This window comes from Nicotiana tomentosiformis, chromosome 3 (genome assembly GCF_000390325.3).
Source record: "Nicotiana tomentosiformis chromosome 3, ASM39032v3, whole genome shotgun sequence".
In the NCBI taxonomy this organism is placed as follows: Eukaryota; Viridiplantae; Streptophyta; class Magnoliopsida; order Solanales; family Solanaceae; genus Nicotiana; species Nicotiana tomentosiformis.
Genome location: NC_090814.1, coordinates 94,196,304 through 94,222,027, shown reverse-complemented (window position 1 = coordinate 94,222,027; position 25,724 = coordinate 94,196,304). Strand labels below are relative to the sequence as shown.

Sequence of the window (25,724 nt, the reverse complement as noted above, 5' to 3'; positions counted from 1 at the left end):
TGAATGCTGTTGTGATCATTGTCACTGGTTCGTAACCGTCCTTCGATTCTAAGTTAGCACGATTTACTTGTTGCCTCGTTAAAAACCTTGTCGGAAAACCCATTTGGGACAAAGCCGTTTTAAGGGAAAAGGAGTGCAATGCGTGCTTTCATACCTAGGATCTCGCACCATCCCCTGTTGGTCATCTGCAAGTATTAGTTTAAAATGTAAAATAAAAGAAAGAACGGTGTTGTACCTTAGCAGTAATATCGCTTTAAGTGAGTTATATTCCAGTTGTTCGGCAATTGTTCGTCGCTAATTGTTTCGAGCTTGTAGGAACCTTTTCCGATGATCTTGATAATTTGGTACGGTCCTTCCCAGTTTGGCCCCAATTTCCCTTCGTTCGGGTTTCGGGTGTTCAATGTAACTTTTCTTAGTACTAAGTCCCCGGTATTGAACTATCGAAGGTTGGGCCTTCAATTATAATATCTCTCGATCCGCTATTTTTGGGTGGCCAACCGGACAAGGGCAGCTTCGTGCCTTTTATCTAATAGTTCCAGGCTCGTACTCATAGCCTCGTCGTTCGATTACTTTGTTACATGTCGGAATCTGATGGTCAGTTCGCCAACCTCGACCGGTATTAAAGCTTCGGTGCCATAAACCAAAGAAAACGGTGTGGATCCGGTATTGGACTTCGAGGTTGTATGGTACGCCCATAGGACCTCAGGTAGCATTTTCTTCCATTTTCCTTTAGCGATATTGGACCTCAGGTAGCATTTCCATTTTCCTTCCATTTCAACCTCTTTCTGAGGTTTTGGATTATGGTTTTATTGGTGGACTCAGCTTGTCCGTTTCCACTAGGGTGGTAAGGAGTGGATACGATCCTTTTGATTTTATGGTCTTCAAGAAACTTGTTTACTTTGCTGCCAATAAACTGTTTTCCATTGTCGCACACAATCTCGGCCGGTATTCCGAATCGACATATAATGTGGTCCCAGATAAAGTCGATGACTTCTTTTTCTCTGACCTTTTCATATGCCTGTGCTTCTACCCATTTAGAAAAATAGTTAGTCATAAATAAAATAAATTGAGCCTTACCGGGTGCCCGTGGAAGGGGACCAATGATGTCCATCCCCCAATTCATGAATTGCCATGGTGACAAGATCGAATGTAGCGGCTCTCCTGCTCGATGAACCATTGGAGCATGCCTTTGGCATCCATCGCATTTTCGATCAAACTCCTTCGCTTCTTTTTCCATATCGATCCAGTAGTAACCGGCTCTGATTATTTTTTGAACCAATAATTCGGTGCCCGAATGATTTCCACAGGTATCTTTATGGATTTCCCTCGAAACATATTCGGTGTCTCCTGGTCCCAAACATATCGCGATCGGCCCATTGAACATTCTTCTCACTAAGGTTCCATCCTCGGACAAACTAAACTGGGTTGCCTTCGTTCCTAGGGCCCTCGATTCCTTTGGGTTCGAGGGCAGTTTTCCAGTCTTGAGATATTCCACGTACTTATTCCTCCAATCTAAAGTTAGGCTCGTTGAGTTGATCTCGACGTGGCCTTGTTCCACCACCGATCTTATAGGATGTACAATTTCTCCCAAGTTGAGCTCGTTGTCTATGACCGACGATCCCAAGTTAGCGAGTGCGCTTCGCTATTTTGATCCTGAGGTACATTTTGCAAAGTCCATTCTTTGAACCGATGTAATGTCACCTGTAACTTGTCCAAGTATCTCTGCATTCATTCTTCCCTGACCTCGAATGTCCTATTAACTTGGTTTACCACAAGGAGTGAGTCGCACTTGGCTTCGATCACCTCTGGCCCCAAGCTTTTGGTTAATTCAAGGCTTGTAATTATGGCCTCATATTCAGCCTCGTTGTTAGTCAATTTCACAGTCTTAATAGATTGCCTAATTATTTTACCTGTTGGTGTCTTTAGTACGATGCCAAGACCGGACCCTTTGCGTTTGAAGCGACGTCCGTAAAGAGGGTCCATATTCTTGAGGAAGTCCCTGAGTTAATCAATAACTCTCTTTCGACCTCGAGTATTAAGGTCGGCGTAAAGTCGGCCACGAAGTCAGCCAAAATTTGGGACTTAATGGCGGTCTGGGGCCGGTACTCAATATCGTAACCACTTACTTCCACGGCCCATTTGGCCAATCGGCCCGAGAGTTCGGGCTTATGCATCACGTTCCTTAACGGGTAAGTTGTTACGACATATATGGGGTTACATTAGAAGTATGGTTTTAGTTTTCTCGAGGCGCTTAGCAAGGCGAGCGCCAGTTTTTCTAGGTGAGGGTACCTAATTTCGGTCTCACATAAGGTCCTACTAACATAATAAATCGGAAATTTCATACCTCGTTCCTCCCGAACTAAGACTCTACTTACCGCTATCTCCGAGACCGCCAAGTACAAGTACAGTTGTTCGTCTGTCTTTGGTGTGTGAAGCAGCGGTGGGCTCGATAAGTATCTTTTGAGCTCCTCTAGAGCTCATTGACATTCAGGAGTCCATGAGAAGTTATATCTTCTTTTTCAAAAATGCAAAGAATCGGTGGCTCTTGTCGTACGACCTTGAAATAAATCGCCCCAGAGCGGCTATGCGCCCGGTTAACCTTTGCACGACATTTGCATTGTCTACGATCGTGATATATTCTATGTCTTTGATCTTGTCGGGGTTGATCTCGATTCCTCGGTTGGATACCATGAACCCGAGGAATTTACCCGATCCAACTCCGAATGCACATTTTTATGGGTTCAACTTCATATTGTACTTCTTCAATATGCTGAAGGTTTCCAGCAAATGTTTTAAATGGTCCTATGCTCGCAGGGACTTAACCAACATATCATCAATGTAAAGTTCCATCGATTTTCCTATTTGTTCTTCGAACATCCGATTTATTAAGCGTTATTATGTGTCGTATTTAGTGATGAAGGAAGTTTTTTCCTAATCACCTGGGTCCATCCGTATTTGGTTGTACCCAGAATAGGCATCGAGAAAACTGAGGATCTCGTGGACGGCCATGGTATCGATCATACGGTCGATGTTGGGCAAATAAAAAGAGTCTTTGGGGAATGATTTATTCAAATCTTTGTAATCTATATACATTCTTAGTTTATTCCCTTTTTTAGGGACTACCACTATGTTTGCTAACCAATCCGGGTATTTAATCTACCGAATGGACCCTATTTTAAGGAGTTTAGATACCTCGTCCTTGATGAAAGCATGTTTGACCTCGGAATTGGGGCCTCATCTTCTGCTTGACCGGATTAATTTTCGGGTCTAGGCTTAGTTTGTGAGTGGTTATCTCCAGTGGGATCCCTGTTATATCAAGATGGGACCAAGCGAAACAATCTATATTAGTTACAAGAAATTGAATAAATTTTTTTCTGAGCTCGGGAGTTAACCCCGTGCCCAGGTATACCTTCTGATCAGGTAGATGCTCGACCAATATAATATGTTCCAACTCTTCGACCGTCGATTTGGTTGCGTCGGAGTCATCGGGGATTATAAAAGATCTGGGAACCCCGTAATCATCATCTTCATAAGTCCCCTGCTTATCCGATTGGGTCGTGGCTAGTGTAGGTGACTGCTATTTAGCCTCTTGGTTTGCACCCGAATTTGGTTCCTTCGATGTTGCTAATATTGATATTGGAATCACTTCTTCGACTGCAAACATCTCTTTTGCGGCCGGTTGTTCCCCGTAGATTGTCTTAATCCCCTCCGGAGTTGGGAATTTTAACACGTGATGAAGCATTGAGGGCACTGCCCTCATGTCGTGGATCCATGGCCTTCCGAGAAGGGTGTTGTACCTCATGTCTCCTTCATTCACATAAAACTTGGCCTCTCGTATGGTTCTAGTGATATTGACCAGTAACGTTATCTCCCCCTTAGTGGTTTCACATGCCATGTTGAACCCATTTAGAATTCGGACTGCAAGCACGATTTTGTCTTGTAGACCGAGCTATTCCACGACCCTGGACCGAATGATGTTGGCGGAGCTACCTGGATCAATCAACACACGTTTAATTTGAGTTTTATTTACGAGTACAGATATTACCAGTGCATCATTGTGAGGCTGTATGATCCCTTCCTCATCTTCGTCCCTAAAAGATAAAATTCCTTCCGGTATGTAGTCTCGAGTTCATTTCTCCCTAGTGGTGGATACTTTGGTGCGTTTCAACATCGGCCCTTGTGGGATATCGACTCCACCGATGATCATATTTATGACGTGTTAAGGTTTGGTATCTTCTTGTTCTGTATGTTTGTAAGAATCCGTGTTCCTAAAGTGGTTCTTGGCTCGGTCGCTCAAGAGCTCTTTAAGGTGCCCATTGTTGAATAAACGAGCTACTTCTTCTCTTAGCTGTCGACAATCTTTCGTTCTATAACCGCGAGTGACATGATATTGGCACATCTGGTTAGGGTCCCTTTGAGCTGGATCGAATTGTAGAGGCCGAGGCCATTTGGTATCATTGATGTGCTCGATAGCTGATACGATGGCGACATCATCAACATTAAAGTTGTATTTCGATAGCCTCGGCGCTTCTTTTGGCCCGATGGACCTGTCAAAGATATGTTTGGTCATGAGCCCCCGGTTACTTCGACCTTGATCATTTCTTCTTTCGTTTCTTACGAGGTTCCTCCAGGACCCACTACTCTTCCGATCTCCATTATATGGTAGAAATCGATCTCTATTTGATCTTGGTTCATAATTTATGTCTCTCTTGACAGTGTCGAGGGTTCTGACAGGATAAATAGACTCTGAGGGGCCCCCGAGTTGATCATCTTCGACTCAGTTGGTGTGTAGCCACCGAGCTCCGAATATTGAGTCCCTGAGTGAAAGCTTGAACAACCCAATCATCAACGACTAGCGGCAGATCCATTCGTTCCATTTGGAAACGGGACACGAATTCTCTGAGCATCTCGTTATCCTTCTGTTTAACTTTAAAAAGGTCTGATTTCCTAGTTTCAACCTTGATGGCACCAGCATGTGCTTTCACAAAGGAGTCTCCAAGCATAGCAAATGAATCAATAGAATTAGGAGGTAAGTTATGATACCATGTCATAGCTCATTTTGACAGGGTCTCCCCGAATATGTTTAGTAGAACAGACTCGATCTCATCGTCTTCCAAGTCGTTCCCTTTGATGGCGCACATGTAAGAAGTTACATGCTCGTTTGGATCGATCATTCCGTTATACTTAGGTATTTCGGGGATACGAAATTTTTTGGGGATTGGCTTTGGAGTCGCGCTCGGAGGAAAAGGTTTTTGCACGAACTTCCTGGAATCCAGTCCTTTCAATATTGGAGGTGGTCCTGGGATTTGATCTACCCTGGAGTTGTAGGTGTTCACCTTTTTGTTGTTCGCTTCGATTTTCTTTTCCCCTGATTCTATCCACTTTGTCAGCTCCTTGAGCATCTTTATAATCTCAGGGTTAGTGCCCGATTCTTGTTCATTTGACCTTACTATGACCGGTTCATTTCTGCGGGTGACTTCACGGGGAGGATCGGGTTCAACCCTGCTTGGTGTCTGGCTTTGGCTATGCAACTGAGCTATCGCCACCTGTTGAGCTTGTAGTATTTCGAAGATCATCCGTAGGCTGATCCCATCTTCTTCAATATTTTGTGTGTTTCGAGTCGCCGATCGTGCCCCACCACGGATGCTATTTTTGGGGTCGGTAGGTAAGTTGCATCGATCGCCACATGTGAATTAACATCAATCGGATCTACGATCGAAATTCTTACGGGACCAACTGGTGGTCCTACGTTACCGGGCGCTATAATATTATTCTCACTCTGATGACCAGACTTGTTGTCGATATGTAGGGGTGCTAATTGAAAGCTTGACATTTTTAGCCTGAAATCAAAGATACTTCAAAGAGCAAGTGTAAAGTAATGTGTGTTATAAAGATTTGTATCAAATAACCACTATTATCCTTAGCCCCACGATGGGCGCCAAACTGTTTACCTTTAAAATCGGATAACAATTGAATTTGCTAGTGATTATAAGGACATGTGGATTAACTTGATACAAAGCGATAAATTAAATTACAATTAAAATAAATGATGATAAAATAACTGCAAACCGCAGGAATTAAATAATTTTAGCTTAAGAATGCAAGCCACCCTTGAGTTGAATGCGCTTTTATTGACAGAAAAATATCGAAGAGTAGGAGCTTGGAGAATATATTGCTTATCAATATATATTACAATGTCCTTCATGGATTGTCAAGTCCACGTTATATATTGAGGGAGACCTACCCTTTAGGGTATTATTTAATTGTATTATAAAAACATAAGTCCTTGATTTTGAAGACCGTTTGTTTCCTTTTTGAATAATTCCGTGATTTCTACCATAATGATTGGTTAATGGCAAGAATCACGGACCCTTGTCGGATGAGTTGGCAGAGCTTACTTCAAAACCGTTAGAAACAGGACCGGTTACGCCTTCGGTAGACTCGAGAGCAAATCTGATAATCTCGATGGCTAGTTTTGATGATGCTTTGGGTCCGATCTTGAATATTATCTTCCGCCCTCGGCTGACTATGTTGGATGTCAGATCGAACCTCGGACTTCGATTTTTACCCTATTACAGATGTACCGACCTTGGCCATCCGTTTCTCAAGCTCGATCGAACACCGAGCTCGATTTTACTCGTACACAATATTAAATGTGAGAAGCTCCAAATGTAAAACTTGAATTACCAAAATGTCCATGTAAATTTAATAGACCTTTTTACCCTATATCAAAAGCCAAATAACTATTCTTCATTCAATAACAAAAATGTTCAAATGTTAGATGTTAAGATTTTAAATTCTAACTTGGAATGTTCTGGAAAATTTATTAAGTACTTCAACATTCAAAGTACTATAAGGTGTTCTTTCACAACTAGAGATTATAAAATATTAAATTTGCAATTAATAGCTCATCTTGAAAACAATAAAACATAGTGGGAATAACGAAGTGTCGGAGGTTACGTACGTTAGCAAAGAAAGGAAACTAAAAAGGCACGGATTTCTTGGATTAATTTGTGGCTTAAATAGTCTTTTTCGTGGGGGTTCATACATTCTCATTAGATTGCAATGACCTCTCAAAATTCTCCCTTTTGCTGCTCTAGATTTCATTCACTTGATTTTATGTGCTCCAAAGTGTTTGGTCTGTTGTACAAAGTAAAAATTCATGTGTTGAAAAATTTTTGTTCACGCAATTTAAAAGTTTTATCTGGGTAAGATAAGGCCTAACAACATTGTTTTATCTTATTTTTGTCTTCTCTTTGGTGTTATTTGGAGAAATTATCAAATAATATCTTTGCTGCTTCGGTTATTTCTACTCAGCTATCTTCATCATGTTGTCAATTGTCATCATTCTTACAATCTGAAGGGTGATTCTGAACTCTTATTGCAGACAGTGGCGGAGCCACATACATCAAAGGGCGTCAACCGACACCCATTCGCCGGAAAATTATACTGTATTCATAAATAATTTTAAAATATATATATATATATATATATATATATATATATATATATATATATATATATATATATATATATATATATATATATATACACCATTTTTCAGCCCTATATTTCTTTATGTTTTGACTCCACTTAATAAAAATCCTGGATCTGTCACTGATTGCACATGAACACCCAAGAGACTCTTGTAAATACATAGCGCTAAAGTCGTTCTTTCTTAACATCAGTTGAGTATCAATCAAAATTAAGACAATTGAAACAAGCTCTTATAACTTTTCTGTGTTGTCGTATTAAGGGTTTATCTTCTAAGTCAAAGGGGAGCAATAGAGAGTTGTTAAGGTGAAGAAGATATTCATGGCTTATCTTTTATTCATCTCGCTAGAATTACTTATGAAGCGTCCAACACAACATTTGTTTGTAATGCAAAGAACCTTTATATATCATTGTTAATATTATTTAAACGTGCTTCAATATTACTTTCTCATTCAAATAGTGAATTGTACTTTAATTAATTGTTTCTAATATAATATTAAGATATCATAGATCGATATACTGTAAGTTCTAATAGTTCAAAACATTTTAGAATTTTGGTATGGACTTATTTTTGGCTACAAGTTGCGTAATACAATTGATATGGGATACGCGTGCAACAAAAATATGGGATACACGTGCAACGCACGTATATCTATTCTATATTATATTAAAAATAGGAATGCTTTAATTAAAAAGTTGAATTACTAAAATACTCTTTTACATAATTGTTGATTATCTGTATTTGTAAAACAATTATGGAGAAGATAAAAAAACATAAATGTAAATGAAACAGAATTTAATCCGAGCCCACTGAATTCACAGTGTTTTCTTAAGGAATTTAATCCCCTCCTAGTACCCAAGGTTATGGATTATTTCCTCCCAGGATAGAACGAATTACACACTGGTGTAGCGATACTTCAAACACCAATGTTTCAGCGAACACAAAATCGGTAGCAAATCACACTTACTGATGCTTTGTTTGTAGTTAAAACAATGCAGAAGAAAGGAGGAGAATTCAGAAATTCGTATGGAAAATCTGAGAGAATGGACTGGTATTTATAGCCAATGTTGAGCTCAATCTGAAGAGGTGCAACTCTTCAAATCCGAAGAGGTGCCAACTGTTTCTTCAAATTTGAAGAGGTGCAAACTGTTCTTCAACTCTTCAGATTTGAAGAGGTACAAACTGTTCTTCTGAAGAGGTGCAAACTGTTTTGTAAATATCTTTTACAAAAAGTAAAGGGCATATACTATTACGTTTGGATTTAATATTAATATTTTGTTTACAAAAAATTGGATATTTAATAATAATTCTGTTAATATTTACTATTAACAAATAAATTTGGTCCAAAAAATTAATCAATCAATCGATCATTTGACCGAAGCCGAAGCCGAAGCCGAAGCCGAGCCGAGCGACGACGACGGCGCGAGGCTTGCCTTCTTCTTAACTCTTTAAGAGTTAGAAGAAGTGCAATTGTATATATACTCATCAAAATCTCTTCCTCTTCCAATATGGGACAATATCCCTTTGTCAAGGAGGGAAACTCAAATATTTTTAATTTCCCTCTATTTCCCATTCACCCTCTTTTAAGCTACATTTATGCTTAAAAACCCCAACAATCCCCCACATGAATGGGGAATGACTATATCACGGAAATATGCATGAAAAACTGTGTAATTCGCAAGCAAGGATTAATTGTATCAGGATAAGTAGGTTTCCCTTTGAACTTTCCGTAATGAACTTATGTCGGATATACTCGGTCAATAGGTAGATTTGATATTTTTGAACCGTCAAACTTTGGTGTATACCTAGACAACCATAAGTCACACAACCGACCCTTAACCGTCTTTGGCTCTCATTGTTGTATTCGTTTCAGCCATGAACACCGCCTGGTTTAATAAGTACGTAGAGAATTGGCCTTACAAAATTCTCCTTGAAGCGGCTAACACTTCACACTTACATAGGTGATTCCTAAATATGTCATCCCGTAGATACATTATTTGATATACCCCGTATCAAATTTAGAAATCATTAAAAAGCCTTAATGCTTATCCTTGGTACTGAACATTATCTCATCACGAGAATGGACCAAACTTTTAGTTGACAATGTTGAACCGTCATTAATGACTTTGTTTGATCTCCTTGAACCTAGATCTTGGGATCTCCAGTCTTCTAGGTAGAGTTACCGCCACAATGGCTTGTTCTCGGCCATAGTCCCATTCCCCTCGATGATTTCTCAACTACCTCTCTAGTTAGGCCTTTTGTAGGTGGATTCGATACATTATCGCTTGACTTTACATAGTCAATCGTGATAATTCCTCTAGAGAGTAATTGCCGAACGGTTTTATGTCTTCGTCGTATATGACGAGATTTACCGTTATACATCACGCTCCCAGCCCTTCCAATTGCAGCTTGACTATCGCAATGTATGCATATTGGTGCCAACGGTTTGGGCCAAAATGGAATGTCTTCCAAGAAATTCCGGAGCCATTCAGCTTCTTCACCGGCTTTATCTAAGGCTATGAATTCAGCTTCCATTGTAGAGCGGGCAATACAAGTTTGCTTGGACGACTTCCAAGATACCGCTCCTCCACCAATAGTGAATACATATCCACTTGTGGACTTAGAATCAGTTGAACCGGTGATCCAATTTGCATCACAATATCCCTCAATCACCGCAGGATATTTACTGTAGTGCAAAGCAAAGTCCTAGGTATGTTCTAAATATTCCAAAACTCGTTTCATTGCCATCCAATGAGATTGACCTGGATTGCTCGTGTATCGACTCAATTTGCTTATAGCACAAGCTATATCTGGTCGTGTACAATTCATGATGTACATTAAGCATCCCAACACATGAGCTTAATCTAATTGTGATATGCTTTGGCCTTTGTTCTTTGCTAATGCAAGATTCACGTCAATTGGAGTCTTTGCAACTTTAAACCCTAAGTGCTTGAATTTTCCAAGTACTGTCTTAATATAATGAGATTGTGACAATGCCAGACCTTGAGGAATCTTATTGATCTTAATCCCTAGAATTAAATCAGCAACTCCCAAGTCTTTCATATCAAACTTGCTAGTTAGCATACGCTTAGTCGCATTTATGTTGGCAATGTCATTACTCATTATTAGCATATCATCCACATATAAGCAAACAATGACTATATAATTTGGAACATTTTTAATGTACACACATTTATCACATTCATTTATCTTAAAACCATTTAACAATATTGTTTGGTCAAATTTCGCATGCCATTGTTTGGGTGCTTGTTTTAGTCCGTAAAGAGACTTAACAAGTCTACATATCTTCTTTTCTTTACCAGGAACCACAAACCCTTCAGGTTGTTCCATGTAGATTTCTTCCTCCAAATCTCCATTTAAGAAGGCCGTCTTAACGTCCATTTGATGAATTTCAAGCCCATAAACTGCAGCTAATGCTACTAACATTCGTATGGACGTAATTCTTGTAACTGGAGAGTATGTATCAAAATAATCAAGACCTTCTCGCTGTCTATACCCTTTGACTACAAGTCTTGCCTTATATTTATCAATAGTGCCATCATCTTTCATTTTCCTCTTAAAAATCCATTTAGAACCCAAAGGTTTATTTCCAGGAGGAAGATAAACCAATTCCCATGTATGGTTATTCAATATGGATTCTATTTCACTATTGACTGCCTCTTTCCAGAACAATGATTTCGAAGAAGACATAGCTTCTTTAAATGTTTGAGGCTCATTTTCCAATAAGAAAGTCACAAAATCTGGCCCAAATAAAGTAGACGTTCTTTTACGTTTACTACGTCTTGGATCCTCTTGATTAAATATACTTTCTTTTGTTTCTTCCCGAGGTCATTTAGATCCTTTACCAATCGACTCACATTTCTTGTTATACGGGTATATATTTTCAAAAAATTCAGCATTATCTGATTCTATAACCGTATTATTATGAATGTCGGGATTTTCTGATTTATGAACAAGAAATCGATATGCTTTACTATTGGTCGCATATCCTATGAAAACATAATCAACGGTTTTCGGTCCTATTTTTACTCTTTTGGGTTTAGGAATTTGTACTTTTGCCAAACACCCCCACACTTTAAAATAATTCAAGTTGGATTTTCTTCCTTTTTCATTTTTCATATGAAATGGATTGTGTTTTGCTATGGGGTACTCGATTTAGTATCCGGTTAGCCGTAAGAACGGCTTCCCCCCACAAGTTCTGTGGCAAACCTGAACTTATCAACAATGCATTCATCATCTCCTTTAATGAGCGATTCTTTTTTTCCGCAATCCCATTGGATTGGGGCATGTAAGGGGCAGTTGATTGATGAATTATTCCATATTCTAGACATATTTCTTCAAAAGGAGATTCATATTCGCCACCCCTATCACTTCTTATCATTTTAATTTTCTTGTTAAGTTGCATTTCAAGTTTATTTTTGTATTGCCTGAATGCATCTATTGCTTCATCTTTACTATTAAGTAAGTAAACATAGCAATATCGAGTACTGTCATCAATAAAAGTTATGAAATACTTCTTTCCACCGCGAGATGGTATTGACTTCATGTCGCAAATATCTGTGTGAATTAAGTCTAAAGGATTTGAATTCCTTTCAACTGACTTATAAGGATGTTTAATATACTTAGATTCCACACATATTTGACATTTTGATTTGTCGCATTGAAACATAGGCAATACTTCCAAATTAATTATTTTTTTCAAGATTTTGTAATTGGCATGACCCAAACGTATATGCCATAATTCATTTGACTCTAGTAAGTAAGAAGAAGCTGAAATTTTATTATTATTCACAATAACCATTACATTCAGCTTGAAAAGGCCCTCAGTGAAGTAACCTTTTCCTACAAACATTTCATTCTTACTTATTACAACCTTATCAGATACAAAGACACACTTAAAACCATTCTTAACAAGAAGTCCAGCAGAGACTAAGTTCTTTCTAATCTCGGGAACATGAAGGACGTTGTTCAAGGTCACCACCTTACCAGAAGTCATTTTCATAAATATCTTTCCAGATCCTTCAATTTTTGTCGTTGCAGAATTTCCCATATAAAGCGTCTCTTCGGGTCCAATAAGAGCATATGTAGCAAATGCTTCTCTAACAGCACAAACATGGCGAGTGGCTCCAGAATCAATCCACCACTCCTTAGGATTTCCTACCAGGTTGCATTCAGAAAGCATAGCACACAAGTCATCGATATCTTCGTGCTTTTCAACCATATTTGCTTGACCCTTCTTCTTGTCTTTCTTTGGAGCACGACAATCTGCAGATCTGTGTCCAGCTTTTCCACAGTTGTAGCAATTTCCGTTGAACCGCTTCTTGCTTGGGTTGCTTTTCGGTCTATAAGCCTTCTTCCTCTTTCTATCCTCAACAATGTTTGCTCCCATTATTGTTGAGTTTCCACGTCCTTTCTTTTCAGCAGCTTTATTGTCCTCTTCGATTCTCAACCGAACAATGATATCTTCAAGGGACATTTCCTTTCGTTTGTGTTTCAAGTAGTTTTTGAAGTCCTTCCATAAAGGAGACAACTTTTCAATCATTGCTGCAACTTGAAACGCTTCATTGATGACAAGAACTTCAGCGAAAATTCTGTTAGTAGAAACAATATAATTAATACTTTTAACATTAGTATTAATTTGACTTATACCTTCAGCAAGGAGATCGTGAATAATCACTTGCAATTCTTGGACTTGGGTAATAACAGACTTGTTATCTACCATTTTATAGTCCAAAAATTTAGCGGCAACGAATTTCTTTAATCCGGCATCTTCCGTTTTGTATTTCCTTTCAAGGGCTATCCACAGTTGTTTTGACGTCTCTATATTACTATAGAAGTTATACAGATTGTCCTCTAGTCCACTAAGAATGTAATTTTTGCATAGAAAATCAGAATGCTTCCACGACTCAGTCACGAGAAAGCGTTCATTTTCTGGAGTTTCGTCGGGCAGAATAGGAACATCTTCAGTAATGAACTTCTGCAGACTTAAAGTCGTCAAGTAGAAGAATATCTTTTGCTGCCAGCGCTTGAAGTCAATCCCGGAAAATTTTTCGGGTTTTTCTGCCGGTGTTAGTGCCGGTGGTGTTCGGCTTGTCGATGCGTTAGTAGTTACCATATGAACAGTCTGGTTCCCGTTGTCGTTCGTCATTTCTATTAAAAAAAATGACACAAACAAATGTTAAAATCACGTAGATTTTAATCTCCACTGGAGTAGAAAACCACACAGGTTTTAGTCTCCAGAAACAGTGAATATAACACAAATACAGAAAAGATTAATTTTCTTAACCTTGTTGATTATCTGTATTTGTAAAATAATTATGGAGAAGATAAAATAACATAAATGTAAATGAAACAGAATTTAATCCGAGCCCACTGAATTCACAGTGTTTCCTTAAGGAATTTAATCCCCTCCTAGTACCCAAGGTTGTGGATTATTTTCTCCCAGGATAGAACGAATTACACACTGGTATAGTGATACTTCAAACACCAATGTTTCAGCGAACACAAAATCGGTAGCAAATCACACTTACTGATGCTTTGTTTGTAGTTAAAACAATGCAGAAAAAAGGAGGAGAAGTCAGAAATTCGTATGGAAAATCTGAGAGAATGAACTGGTATTTATAGCCAATGTTGAGCTCAATCTGAAGAGGTGCAACTCTTCAAATCCGAAGAGGTGCCAACTATTTCTTCAAATCTGAAGAGGTGCAAACTGTTCTTCAACTCTTCAGATTTGAAGAGGTACAAACTGTTCTTCTGAAGAGGTGCAAACTGTTTTGTAAATGTCTTTTACAAAAAGTGAAGGGCATATACTATTACGTTTGGATTTAATATTAATATTCCGTTTACAAAAAACCGGATATTTAATAACAATTCTGTTAATATTTACTATTCACAAATAAATTTGGTCCAAAAGCCGCAGAAGCCGAGCCGAGCGACGACGACGGCGCGAGGCTTGCCTTCTTCTTAACTCTTTAAGAGCTAGAAGAAGTGCAATTGTATATATACTCATCAAAATCTCTTCCTCTTCCAATATGGGACAATATCTCTTTGTCAAGGAGGGAAACTCAAATATTTTAAATTTCCCTCCATTTCTCATTCACCCTCTTTTAAGCTACATTTTTGCTTACAAAACCCAACAATAATTTACATAACCTAATTATAAAAAAAACTTATTCCTACGTAGAGTTGTCAAGCCGATGCTAACAGTCACAACTATTCATTTTACCAAGCCAACGTTAACAATCACAACCATTCCTTTTAAGGAGTCAGTATTCATGTGCATTTGTGCATGTGGTATGTTTCTTCTTCGTCCTTTCTTTCTTAGTTTTCGTGTTCATATTTTGACGGATATTGTTATTCTTGCTTTACTTCACTCGGTTATATTTTAATATTTATTTTTATTTACTATAATTAATAAATCAGTATTTATATTTTCATTGATTATTTATGTTCTTGCAAATCTGTGTCTTTAATTATGAGTATACAGTAACCTCTTCTTTTAATGAATATATTGGTTACTTTTACGTCTTTGGAGAATAGTACCATTTTTAGTTGGCAGTTCATTATTGGACCTCTTTCATATATTAAACCAGATACGTAATCAGAAAAAAATGATTGTCCAACAATATAGCCTATTTTCTTGGATTATCAATATGACTTTTTTATTCTTAATTTTATCCTCTATGTACGTTTCTGCATTCATCCGTAAACAAATATTAGTACCAAAACAAATGTTTTAGTCTTTCATTATGTGCTTATGATTTGTTTTCGTTTATGCATATTCCCGTGCATACAAAGATTAGTTGGTGGGAATAAGTTTAACTAAAAAATTCTAAAAGGCATTATGCATTATTTGCTAAGTAAGTTTGGTAAATAAAATAAATCGTTAATTTTGTTTTGATATTCAAAAACTACCAGTGATCATTTTTATCATAATATTTTAGATATTCATATCATCTACTCTTTGCATACATTAATCTTCTTAACGATCCACTCTGTTTACAATGAAGTTCTATTTTACGTTCTTGCAAGCGAAAGAAATAAATATTTTTTTGAAAGATATTCCATATGAATTATAGATCTACTATTATCTGCAGTAGTCTATAGGCATATATGGTGCTTTTTCTCTTAAATTTATCTTACTTGATTACCTAAATTTTATTCAGTAAATAAAAAAGGACTCATTATGTAATTTAACCCTTCATTTCTACAAAATGAGACTATAACTCTAATACTTATTTTTATACAAATAAATATTAATTAAAGACGTATACGAAGAAGATGTGCATGATGTGTTGGATTTTTTAAGTGATGTGTGAACATGAAATGGAGGAAAAAATATATTTGAAATGATTTTTTTTACAACTGAACTTTGTCTCTTACTAGAAAGGAAGAGAAAGAGGGGTGTTCCTCAAGCAAACTTATACCGATTGTATCATCATTGATGTCACGATCCAAAACCTACTATAGGTCGCGATGGCGCCCAACGAGGCAAGCTAATAGTGAATTAACAACTTAAATATTCATTTTATTATTTTCGAAATCATAATTGTAATTAAGTAAGGAGGTTTACACCTCTAAAATTACGGGTACGTACATAACTAGTAGTCTGAAAAAGGAAATGAAAGGTGATAATAATATACAAATCCGTAGTTATCAACTAGAATATCCCAAAATCCGGTGTCACAAGTGCATGAGCATTTACTAATGAGTACAATAATAATACAATTTTTGTCTGGAATGTAAATAAGATAGGATAAAGTAAGTAATACGATGGAGACACTGTGGGCTGCGATACGCAGCTTGAAATTTGTAACTCACCATAAAGTCCCCTCAGCAGCTGCGCCTATGCGCCAAGTTGACAACCAAATAAACCTGTCAGATCCTGCACATTTAGTGCAGAAGTGCAGCATGAGTACGTAAATCAACGTGTACCCAGTAAGTATCTAGCCTAACCCCGGAGAAGTAGTGACGAGGGGTCGACATCGACACTTACTAGAGGTCCAATAAAGCAATATAATAAATCATAAGCACATATAAAGCACACAACAATAATAGGGTAAATCTATAAGTTACATAATCTTCCAAAAATTTATTTTAAAGGTATAAATTTCTCAGTCTTGTATTCTACCTCAATAACTCAGATGTATCAAGTACCAGTATCAAACCGATAAGAAATACCATATAAAATATCAGGCATCAGTGGAAGGATAATCTCGTCAATATTCGGACTGCCGGCGAAATAATGCACGATTATGCCGAGGTCGTTCGGCCCTATCCAGAATAATGTGTACACTGCCGAGGGTCGAGTGGAACGAACCATAGATACATCTATTATACTGCTGATGGTAGGCTATAATCTTTTGTTTTAGTCGCTTATTGCACTCTAATTTAATGCACTTTAATTGAGTTGGAGCTTTAATCGCTAGTATTTTGCACTAATTGTGTATTTTATGCCTTGTAGGAGTGATTCCGATCTATGTAAATGTTGTGGAATGAATTCATAATATTTTGGAGCTTTGAAGTCTGAGTAAAAGCCCAAGAATTAAGTTGGGATCGTGTTCGGGGATCAACGGATGATAGTGCACTTTAAGAATCAAGCGAGCATACTGCGCATTGTCCAGTAAAATACACATAACCTTTAGCTCAAAAATCTGTTTGGGTTCCACAATTTATCGTTGGAAAGCTATTTAAAAGGTCTACAACTTTCATGTTTTATACTTTCTCAAATTCCCAACTGATACAACCCAGGTGCGCGACCAAGTGCGCGATCGCACACTGGGCGCACACTTAGGGCAGAACGATACGCAAAATGCACGACCAAGTCCCCAGGTGCGCAACCGTGCATGTCATGTCCGGGAACAGTCCTATTTCTATAAGAAAAAGGTAGTTTTGTCTGGGATTTATTTTGGGGGCGGATTAAATACCTCAAAATACCATTCTTTAGGGACTTTTGGACAAACTTCGACCAGGGGAGGCCAAGGAGGCTAAGGAGGAGTTTGAAGAACACAAGCACAAGGATTTCATCATTCCTTCCTCACTCAAGATCCGAGTTTGGATTGTATTTATATTTTCCTCTACTTTTATTTTATTTGTGAAGAACTTTTCCATGTCTATGGAGTAAAACCTTTTGGGTTTTGATGGATTTGGTGTATTGATGGTTGTTTGTGGATTATAACTATATTTTTATGTATTTGAATCATTTTTGAAAAAGATTTAATTGTTGCATCTATGTTCACTTATCTTGTAATCGAAAGAGGCATAACTTGTGATATATTTATACTATATTGTTGGTTGAGTTCATAGATTCTTCTAAATAATCAAAAGAGGCTAGTTGAATCCTTGATTAAACCTAGTTAGGAGGATAATCGAAAGAGGTACTCCTAAAGACCAATCCATTACGAATTCTTGCATATCTTCACCGAGATTAAATTAGTTCATATTGTGAGGTTGGGACTTAATCGAGAGAGGAGTTTTTACTAAAATATTATACTGATAATTAAGTGTATTCGAGAGACTCACTTGAACATTAGAAGTGAATTATCTAGAGTTAGATTCCGAACAACTATCTTGCACCTATCCTATCAACCCATATTTTCTCCCATTTATAACTCCCTTGCTTACCTTTGTTGTGATTGTCATTAGTCAATAGCTGTAGATTTTAGATTATTAATTATATAAATCTCAATTGTTGATCCTGCTGGATAGCAATCTAGCTACAAACTACGAGAATACTATTTAAATCCAATCCTTGTGGACACGATATTATACTGTACTATCTTTGACTACCAAGCACAATTTAAGTTAGTATTTTGTGCTCGTCAAATGCTGAGGCATTCGGCCCGCCCCACAAGAAAGGAAGAAAATTACCGAATTACGAGACACGTGCTTACAATACAATACATATGCACAAAGTAAATATAACTTTTACCGTTTCTCAAATAACTTGCCAATAACTCAAGGTGATAAGGCTCGGCCTAATATATGCATATATTTCTAAATCAATTTCAATTATAAATTCAATTAATTAAGCCAGCAGAATGAGTTCAAATAATTCAAATATTACATGATAAAGTCCTAAGTCTACCCGGACATAAACATGATTTAGCTACGTAGCACCCACAACTAGTAGCACATAACAATTACATCACCTAGGGGGTAGTTTTCCCCTTACAAGGTTAGACAGGAGACTTACCTCACCCTGAAGTTCCATAACCGGCTCCAACGCCTCTCTAACACCTCAACTCAAAGCCAAACGTTCCGAAACTAGTCAAACAACGTGCAAATCAATCAAAATATACTCCAATGAGTATATTTTAACAATTTATAATATTTTTCAACCTCGCTCGAAAAGTCGACAAAGTCAACCCTCGGGTCCACGTGCCCGGATTCCAAAATTTTTCAAAGATAAACTTTATACATAACATCACGAACTCAAATATATAATTTATTCTCAATTCCATGTCCAATTTCGTGGTCAACATCCAAAAATACCACATTCTAGTTTTTTCTCTTAAAATTCCATAATTTTCATAAATATTCATGTTTTAATCCACATATAAATTATGTATTTAACTCACAAGGTACAAAAATCACTTACCTAAAGTTTGATGATGAAAATGACACTCCAAAATCTTCCCAAAGTGTGCTCCCACGGAAGGAATAAGGTGAAAATGAGCCAAACCCCCGAAATATAGCTTCTGCCCAGGTATTTTCCCTTCGCGATCACAAAAAATATTTTGCGATCACGAAGCACAACTTTTCTCAGCTCAAAATTGCCCTTCGCAATCGCGGAAAACCAATCGCGATCGCGAACAACATGCTGCCCAACTTCTCAAGATAACCTATAGTATAATGATCATAACGTTTTGTACAAAACTCCAAATGATAAATGGTTTTACTTTCTGAAAACTAGACATCAAGTGCTATAACTTTTATTTTTGGATCATCTCCAAGTTCCTTATAGATTGCAAAATATAAGCTTCCAAAGTCAAACTTGTGCAGCAGAAATTTCTTCTTCGCGAACGCGAATCTGCCTCCGCGAACGCGATTCACAGACCCATTTCTTCCATTTTTAGCTTCGCGAACGCAATCTAATGTCCGCGATCGCGATGCACACTGTTGTACCCAAAAACTAGCAATTAAAAATGGCCTAGAAATGGTCCGAAACCACCCCGAAACTCACCCGAGCCCCTTGGGACCTCGTCCGAACATACCAACAAGTCCCAAAACATGACACAGACCTGCTCGAGGCCTCAGATCACACCAGACAATATCCAAACTACGAATCGACGATCAAAATTCTTCTTTTAACTTTCAAATATTCAAATTTCGACGAATGCGTCCGAATCATACTTAAACATTACGGAATGACGCCAAACATTACGTACAAGTTATAAATACGATACGAACCTATTCCCAGGCTCGGAACCCCAAACGGACATCGATAACACCAAAATTCACTTCAAATCAAACTTTAAAAATTCTTAAACTTTTAAAATGCCAACTTTCCATAATAGGCGGGGAAATGCTTCTGAACTACCCGATACTCAACCCGAACATATGCCCAAGTCTTAAATCATCATACGAACCTATTGGAACCTTCAAATCCCGATTCAGAGATCGTTTACTCAAAAGTCAAACCTCAGTCAATTCTTCCAACTTAAAGCTTCCGAAATTAGAATTTTCCATCCGAATCAACTGTGAACTTCTCGAAATTCGATTCCGACTACGCGTACAAGTCATAAAATATGAAGTGAAGCTACTCAAGGCCTCAAACCGCCGAACGACGCGCTATAGCTCAAAACGACTGGTCGGGTCGTTACAATTGAGGTAGTTCCTTGATTTTCCCATTTTGTCTTTTCTTTCATAAATAATAATACTTCTAATAGTTTGACAATACATATATACACACACACACATGTGTGTGTATTGTCAAACTATTAGAAGTATTAGAACCATAATTTCCATAAATATTCATATTTTAATCCACATATAAATTATGTATTTAACTCACAAGCTGTAGAAATCACTTACCTAAAGTTTGATGATGAAAATGACACTCTAATATATATATATATATATATATATATATATATATATATATATATATATATATATACCTATGATTTTGCTAACCTACTACATAGTTGTAGTAGGTTAGCAATATATGCATATTTGATTTGCCTTAAATGTCCTTGACAGCACAACCAGTCAAGCATAAAGATAGGGGCTTTTTTGTCTTTTTATTCAAATCTTAAAACCAGGTCTCTTCTCCCCTTCTGCTCCTTTTACTTCTCGCTGCCGTTCATAGTGAAAGGCTGAAAGCAGAAAAGAGAATATTGTTGCGGCTACTCAAAGAATTAAGTGAAACAGTTTTAAATCCTTAAACAAGAAAGAAACCCATTATCGACATCTTCAATTTTAATCTCATACTCAGTTACACAATCCACAAGCTTCGCTCCTCCTCTGCTTCTTCAAACCCCCAAAATGTTACTCGAAAATTGCTAATATCAGTTTCCAAATATATTTTGAATACCTCAAATTCCAATTACAATTCCTCCGTTTAACAATTCCATGGAGATCGGCGCTAAAACTAGCATTGCATCTTCTAATTTCATATATACTCGCAGTAAACGAAAAAAAGAAAAAAGAAAATAACAATGAATAGAAATTTCGTCACCCAAAATAATTCTAAGAAGAGAAATTTTTGTTTGTCTTTAATTTATTTTCCAGTTTTATATTTGTTGTTATGGGCAGTCACCATTGACGAGTGAGAGAAAGGAGGAGGAAGAGGAATAAGATCAACCAGGTGTTTAGATTTTGTAAAAAGACAGTGAAACCCCTCATATGAATGGGTTGTTATTTTGATAATAAGGGCATTTAAGGCAAATCAAATATGCATACATTGCTAACCTACTACAACTATGTAGTAGGTTAGCAAAACCCATATATATATATATGTGTGTGTGTGTTTTGAAAGTGTCTTTTAATATTTGAAATATATATATAATGTTAACCAACAAAAAAGAAATTCATTTTACGATTGTTAACCACATATACTGAATACTTATTTATTTTAAAAGATTATGTTTGGATCATATTTGGTTGAAGTTTGAAACATTAGTATTTTAAGTTAAATTTGAAGTTAGAACTGTGTTTGACATGAATTTCACTTACAGAAGAAGTTAGAACTTTTGTGGGAGAAACATTACTTTCTTTGAGATACTCAAACAACATTTTTAGGTTCAAAATCTTTTTATTTAAAACTAAAATTAAAATTAAAATAATAGATAAAATTATAAAATAAACATTGAGTTGCAAATAATGTGTGTCCAAATGCCCTTATAACTAAAAACGATTCTTAAAGTATGCATGTGATAAAAATTCAGTATTTTGCAATACAAACTTTATAATAATGATATGAGATAAACGTGCAACACGCGTTCAGAGAGACTAGTATATATTATTAAAGGAATAAAGTTTGCATTATGGTTAAATAAAGTGGCAAAGTATTATAAAGCCACTTGGTATTTTAGGAAAAATATTTATAATAATATTTAATTTAAATTGGAAGATATCTTTTTTTTTTTTGAATTTAAATGGAAAGATAGTAAATAAGATTCTTTTGAATCAAATGGAAAGAGTGAATATTTTTCTAAAGATATAACTTACTGTCCTATCTTAACTAATAAGATTTTTTCTTTAAAAATAAATAAATTGAGAGATAAAAATAACACCTTTATCATAACTAATTATAAAATAAAGATGAAAGAATTATCAGTCTTTCACATATCTTCTGTCTATTTATTTGTTAAACCAAATCAATTAAAATCTTATCCAAACTTTTGAATTGAATCCAAGTTTTTTAATAGGCAAAAAAAAAAAAAAAAAAATCCAAGGACGAAAAAAATACCCTGAGATTTTGGTGAAGTATAAAGTATGAATTATGCAATTTTATTTTTTTTAATCTACTATTGTATTAAATATTAATGAAAAGATCATATAAAATTTTTATTGTTGGAAAAAAAAAAAAGAGAGGGATAAAGATAGTGTAAGAAATTTTATACCTTGAATTAAGTTAAAAAATAAAATAAAGATAATAAATAAATAATAGTAAAAATATTATTGATAAATTTAAGCATATTAATCTGAGCAGTAGAATAAAAGGATAGAAGTAAATAAAAACTTTACTATAAGAAAAAAAAATTCATCTATAATATATTATAATGGGAGTAGCAGACAAGGATATGGATAATTTTAAGTTATCGGTAATGCAATAACATGGATAAATAATCAAACAAAAGGAGAAAACAATATGTAAATAAATAATTCCAATGATGTTCGAATGGAATTAAATCAATCATAAATGTATACAAGAACAAGAGGAACGGATAGACTGATAGCAAGCTATACATCAATGCGTTTTTTTTTGGGGGGGTGGGGGGGTGTATTTTAAAGTATGAAGCTACTCATATATTAGTTGGGCTAAATATCAATTGTGTTATTTTACGGTGAAATTAGTTATCCAAAGTTTTATAGCTTGTCTTATATCTCAGTTGTTTGGAAAGCAAAATATATATATATATATATATATATATATATACTTTTTAGTTTTTTTCTATGAATTCTATTAGTTGTTATGATAAGTAAATAGGAATGGAAGTATAAATTCTTCTTTAATGGCTCATGTATGGATTATGATTTCTAAGTCTGATGTTAATATTTATATTCTCACAAATTATTTGAGCCAATTGATTGAGCAGATGTTGGAGTCGATATATACATATAAATTAGAATAAAATAGACTTAAACAATGTAAATATATAAAAGAAAATAATGACACTATTTGGGATTACTATTTACACAAAATAAAGTAAATTACAAAAATTAAAGGTAAAATATATTTGATTATTTTTTCCTTTAGGACATGTGCGTGGCAAAATAGAAATATTTAAATTACATTAAAAGTTTGTTTAATTGAGAAAATATTGATTCTTAAAAAATAAATTACTAAATAAAATTAAAACTCGTGAAGTTGAAGAGTTTTATCAAATACTTTTACTTATGAATAGTGATGTGAACAATTCATTATGTCATAAAGGTATAATTTAAATTGCTAAAAGCAAAGCAACTTTAATCGTATGGTTAAAATTGAAGTGACATCATAATTATTGAGCAAATTTCAGTCTAATTGTTCATCTGTTGGTAACTCCCAAAAGTAAGAATATATTGATTGTCGAGAAATTATCATGTATGTATATATTAGTTTGTCTTTTCAACATTAAAACACTGAAGGTAATAATTTATGTAACTTAGGTTGATAGAAGAATGTTGTTGTGAGAGATTCTTCTATTGAGATAATAATTAAATATATTTTTTATAATTTAAATTAAAATATGATTAAATATTTTTTAATTATTACTCCATATTAGTATTATTTGTTTTAAAATAAATATTACATTTTCATTCATTTATATTACAGACTATATGTGAGGTTATAATATTTGAGTTTTCACTAATAGTTATTTATATGTATATTTTTTTATTAATTTAGTGGGATTACAACATTATCCGTACATTGTGCGATTACAATACTAGTTTATTATAAAAATGTTACGGGGAGCTCAGCTGTTGCCCTAGCCCCTAAGGCAGTTACACAAAAAGAACTATTATCTGCGACTATATTCAATTTCCCCCCACTTTCCTCATCACTGGCTATATGTTACTAATATGGAAATTTCAAAATCTGTAAATACGTACTAATTTGTTCGCATGTATATTTACTTTAAACCACGTTTTTCTTGTGAAAAACTATTATAACCATGTGGTGATAAGTAGGACTGCTTGGTACTTATTTATATATATATATATATATATATATATATATATATCATCTAGTATCATATTAACAGTGGTGGAACCAAAAATTTATACAAGAGGATTAAAAAAAAACCCTAAGATGTCATAGTTGGAAGTTGAACCTACGATCTAAAATATTTTGAACCTCCTTTACTTATACTTGAATTTTTTTATTATATCAAGGTGATTCAATAACTCATGCAACCAAATAAAATTATTATTATGCTATTTGTATTATGTAATTTTTCAACAAAGGGGCCAATATCTACCTAGTACGGAGTACAACCAATGTATTTTAGTACTCCTACTTTAAACATATTATTTTGTACAGGTGTTTGGGAGTGCTCCGTCATTTGGAAAAGTTTATACCTTTTTTGGAAGATTTGCACGAATTTGTGCAATTCCTAAGTTTCTTCTTTCTTTTTTACTCCCTACTTCTCTTCTCTTTATTTCGGCAGACAGACGCAGTAAAATAATACATCACTCTTAAAAAGTTTTGTTCTTGTTCTTAATTTCCCCCCAGCTCACCAATCTTTGAGTTTGTTTTTTTTTCTTTTGATTAATGGACACCCTCTAGACCCATCAGGTACGAAATATCGATTTCCATTTTTCTTTTTCTGATAATTTGGTTGGTGAAAATTTTATGATATTAAAACCCCAGCTTGATAAAATTGGGAATGAAAGGACTGATCTTTTTCTTTTCCGTGTTGCTTTTTCACAGAACCCAAATTGGGGAAAAAACGTTTAAAGGAGGAGGAAAAAGGACCAGTCTTGGGCACATAGTTGCTGAAAGAAGGAACAATCATGGCCGTGGGTGAGAACGGGTCGTTGAATCGGACGGACGGCAATGATTCTGCTGCCGTCGATCATCAGTCAAATCAGAACGGCGTGCCACGGTCAACGTTACCGATTGATCAGAATCTTCAGATAAAAACCACTGTCCAGCGTAAGCCTCAAATGGATGTATTTCAACAGCAACAACAAAGAATCAACGACAATGGAGTGCTGAGTCATCATCATAATCTTCATCATCAGAAAATGAACGGTGTTGATGAGGAAGGGTTTAAGAGCAGCAGGGAGATGAGGGATTTGGAGGAAATGTTCTCCAAACTGAACCCCATGGCTGCAGAGTTTGTTCCCCCCTCCCTCTCTTCCGACAACTACGGTGGAGTAGTGCCATTCCCTCCCGGTGGAGACCAATTTGGATTTGATGCTTTCAATTTTGCTGTGCAAGCTGGACTCTGTGGCGATGGAATTTCCAACAGAAGGGTAACTAATTTACTTATTTAGTAGCTACTAGAAAAAACTATGCATATGTAAGTGTTAGGTTCTCCAGTTTATGTATGTT

General features: G+C 35.9%; 1 protein-coding gene across 3 annotated transcripts in view; it reads left to right on the top strand.

Moving 5' to 3' along the window:
* The window catches only part of LOC104093514 (polyadenylate-binding protein-interacting protein 11-like), a 46,195-nt gene that overhangs the window by 16,403 nt on the left and 4,068 nt on the right, over nt 1-25,724 (top strand). The window contains exons 1-2 of one of the 3 annotated variants that reach the window (XR_004506333.2): nt 24,721-24,962; nt 25,098-25,645. Coding sequence is in view for 2 of the 3 variants with exons in the window: in XM_070197280.1 (XP_070053381.1) it covers nt 25,181-25,645 (465 nt within the window). In the remaining variant the exon portion in view is untranslated. Of the gene's footprint in view, nt 1-24,720; nt 24,963-25,097; nt 25,646-25,724 lie in introns of those variants that run through there. The other 2 variants (XM_009599263.4, XM_070197280.1) reach the window with 2 other exon arrangements.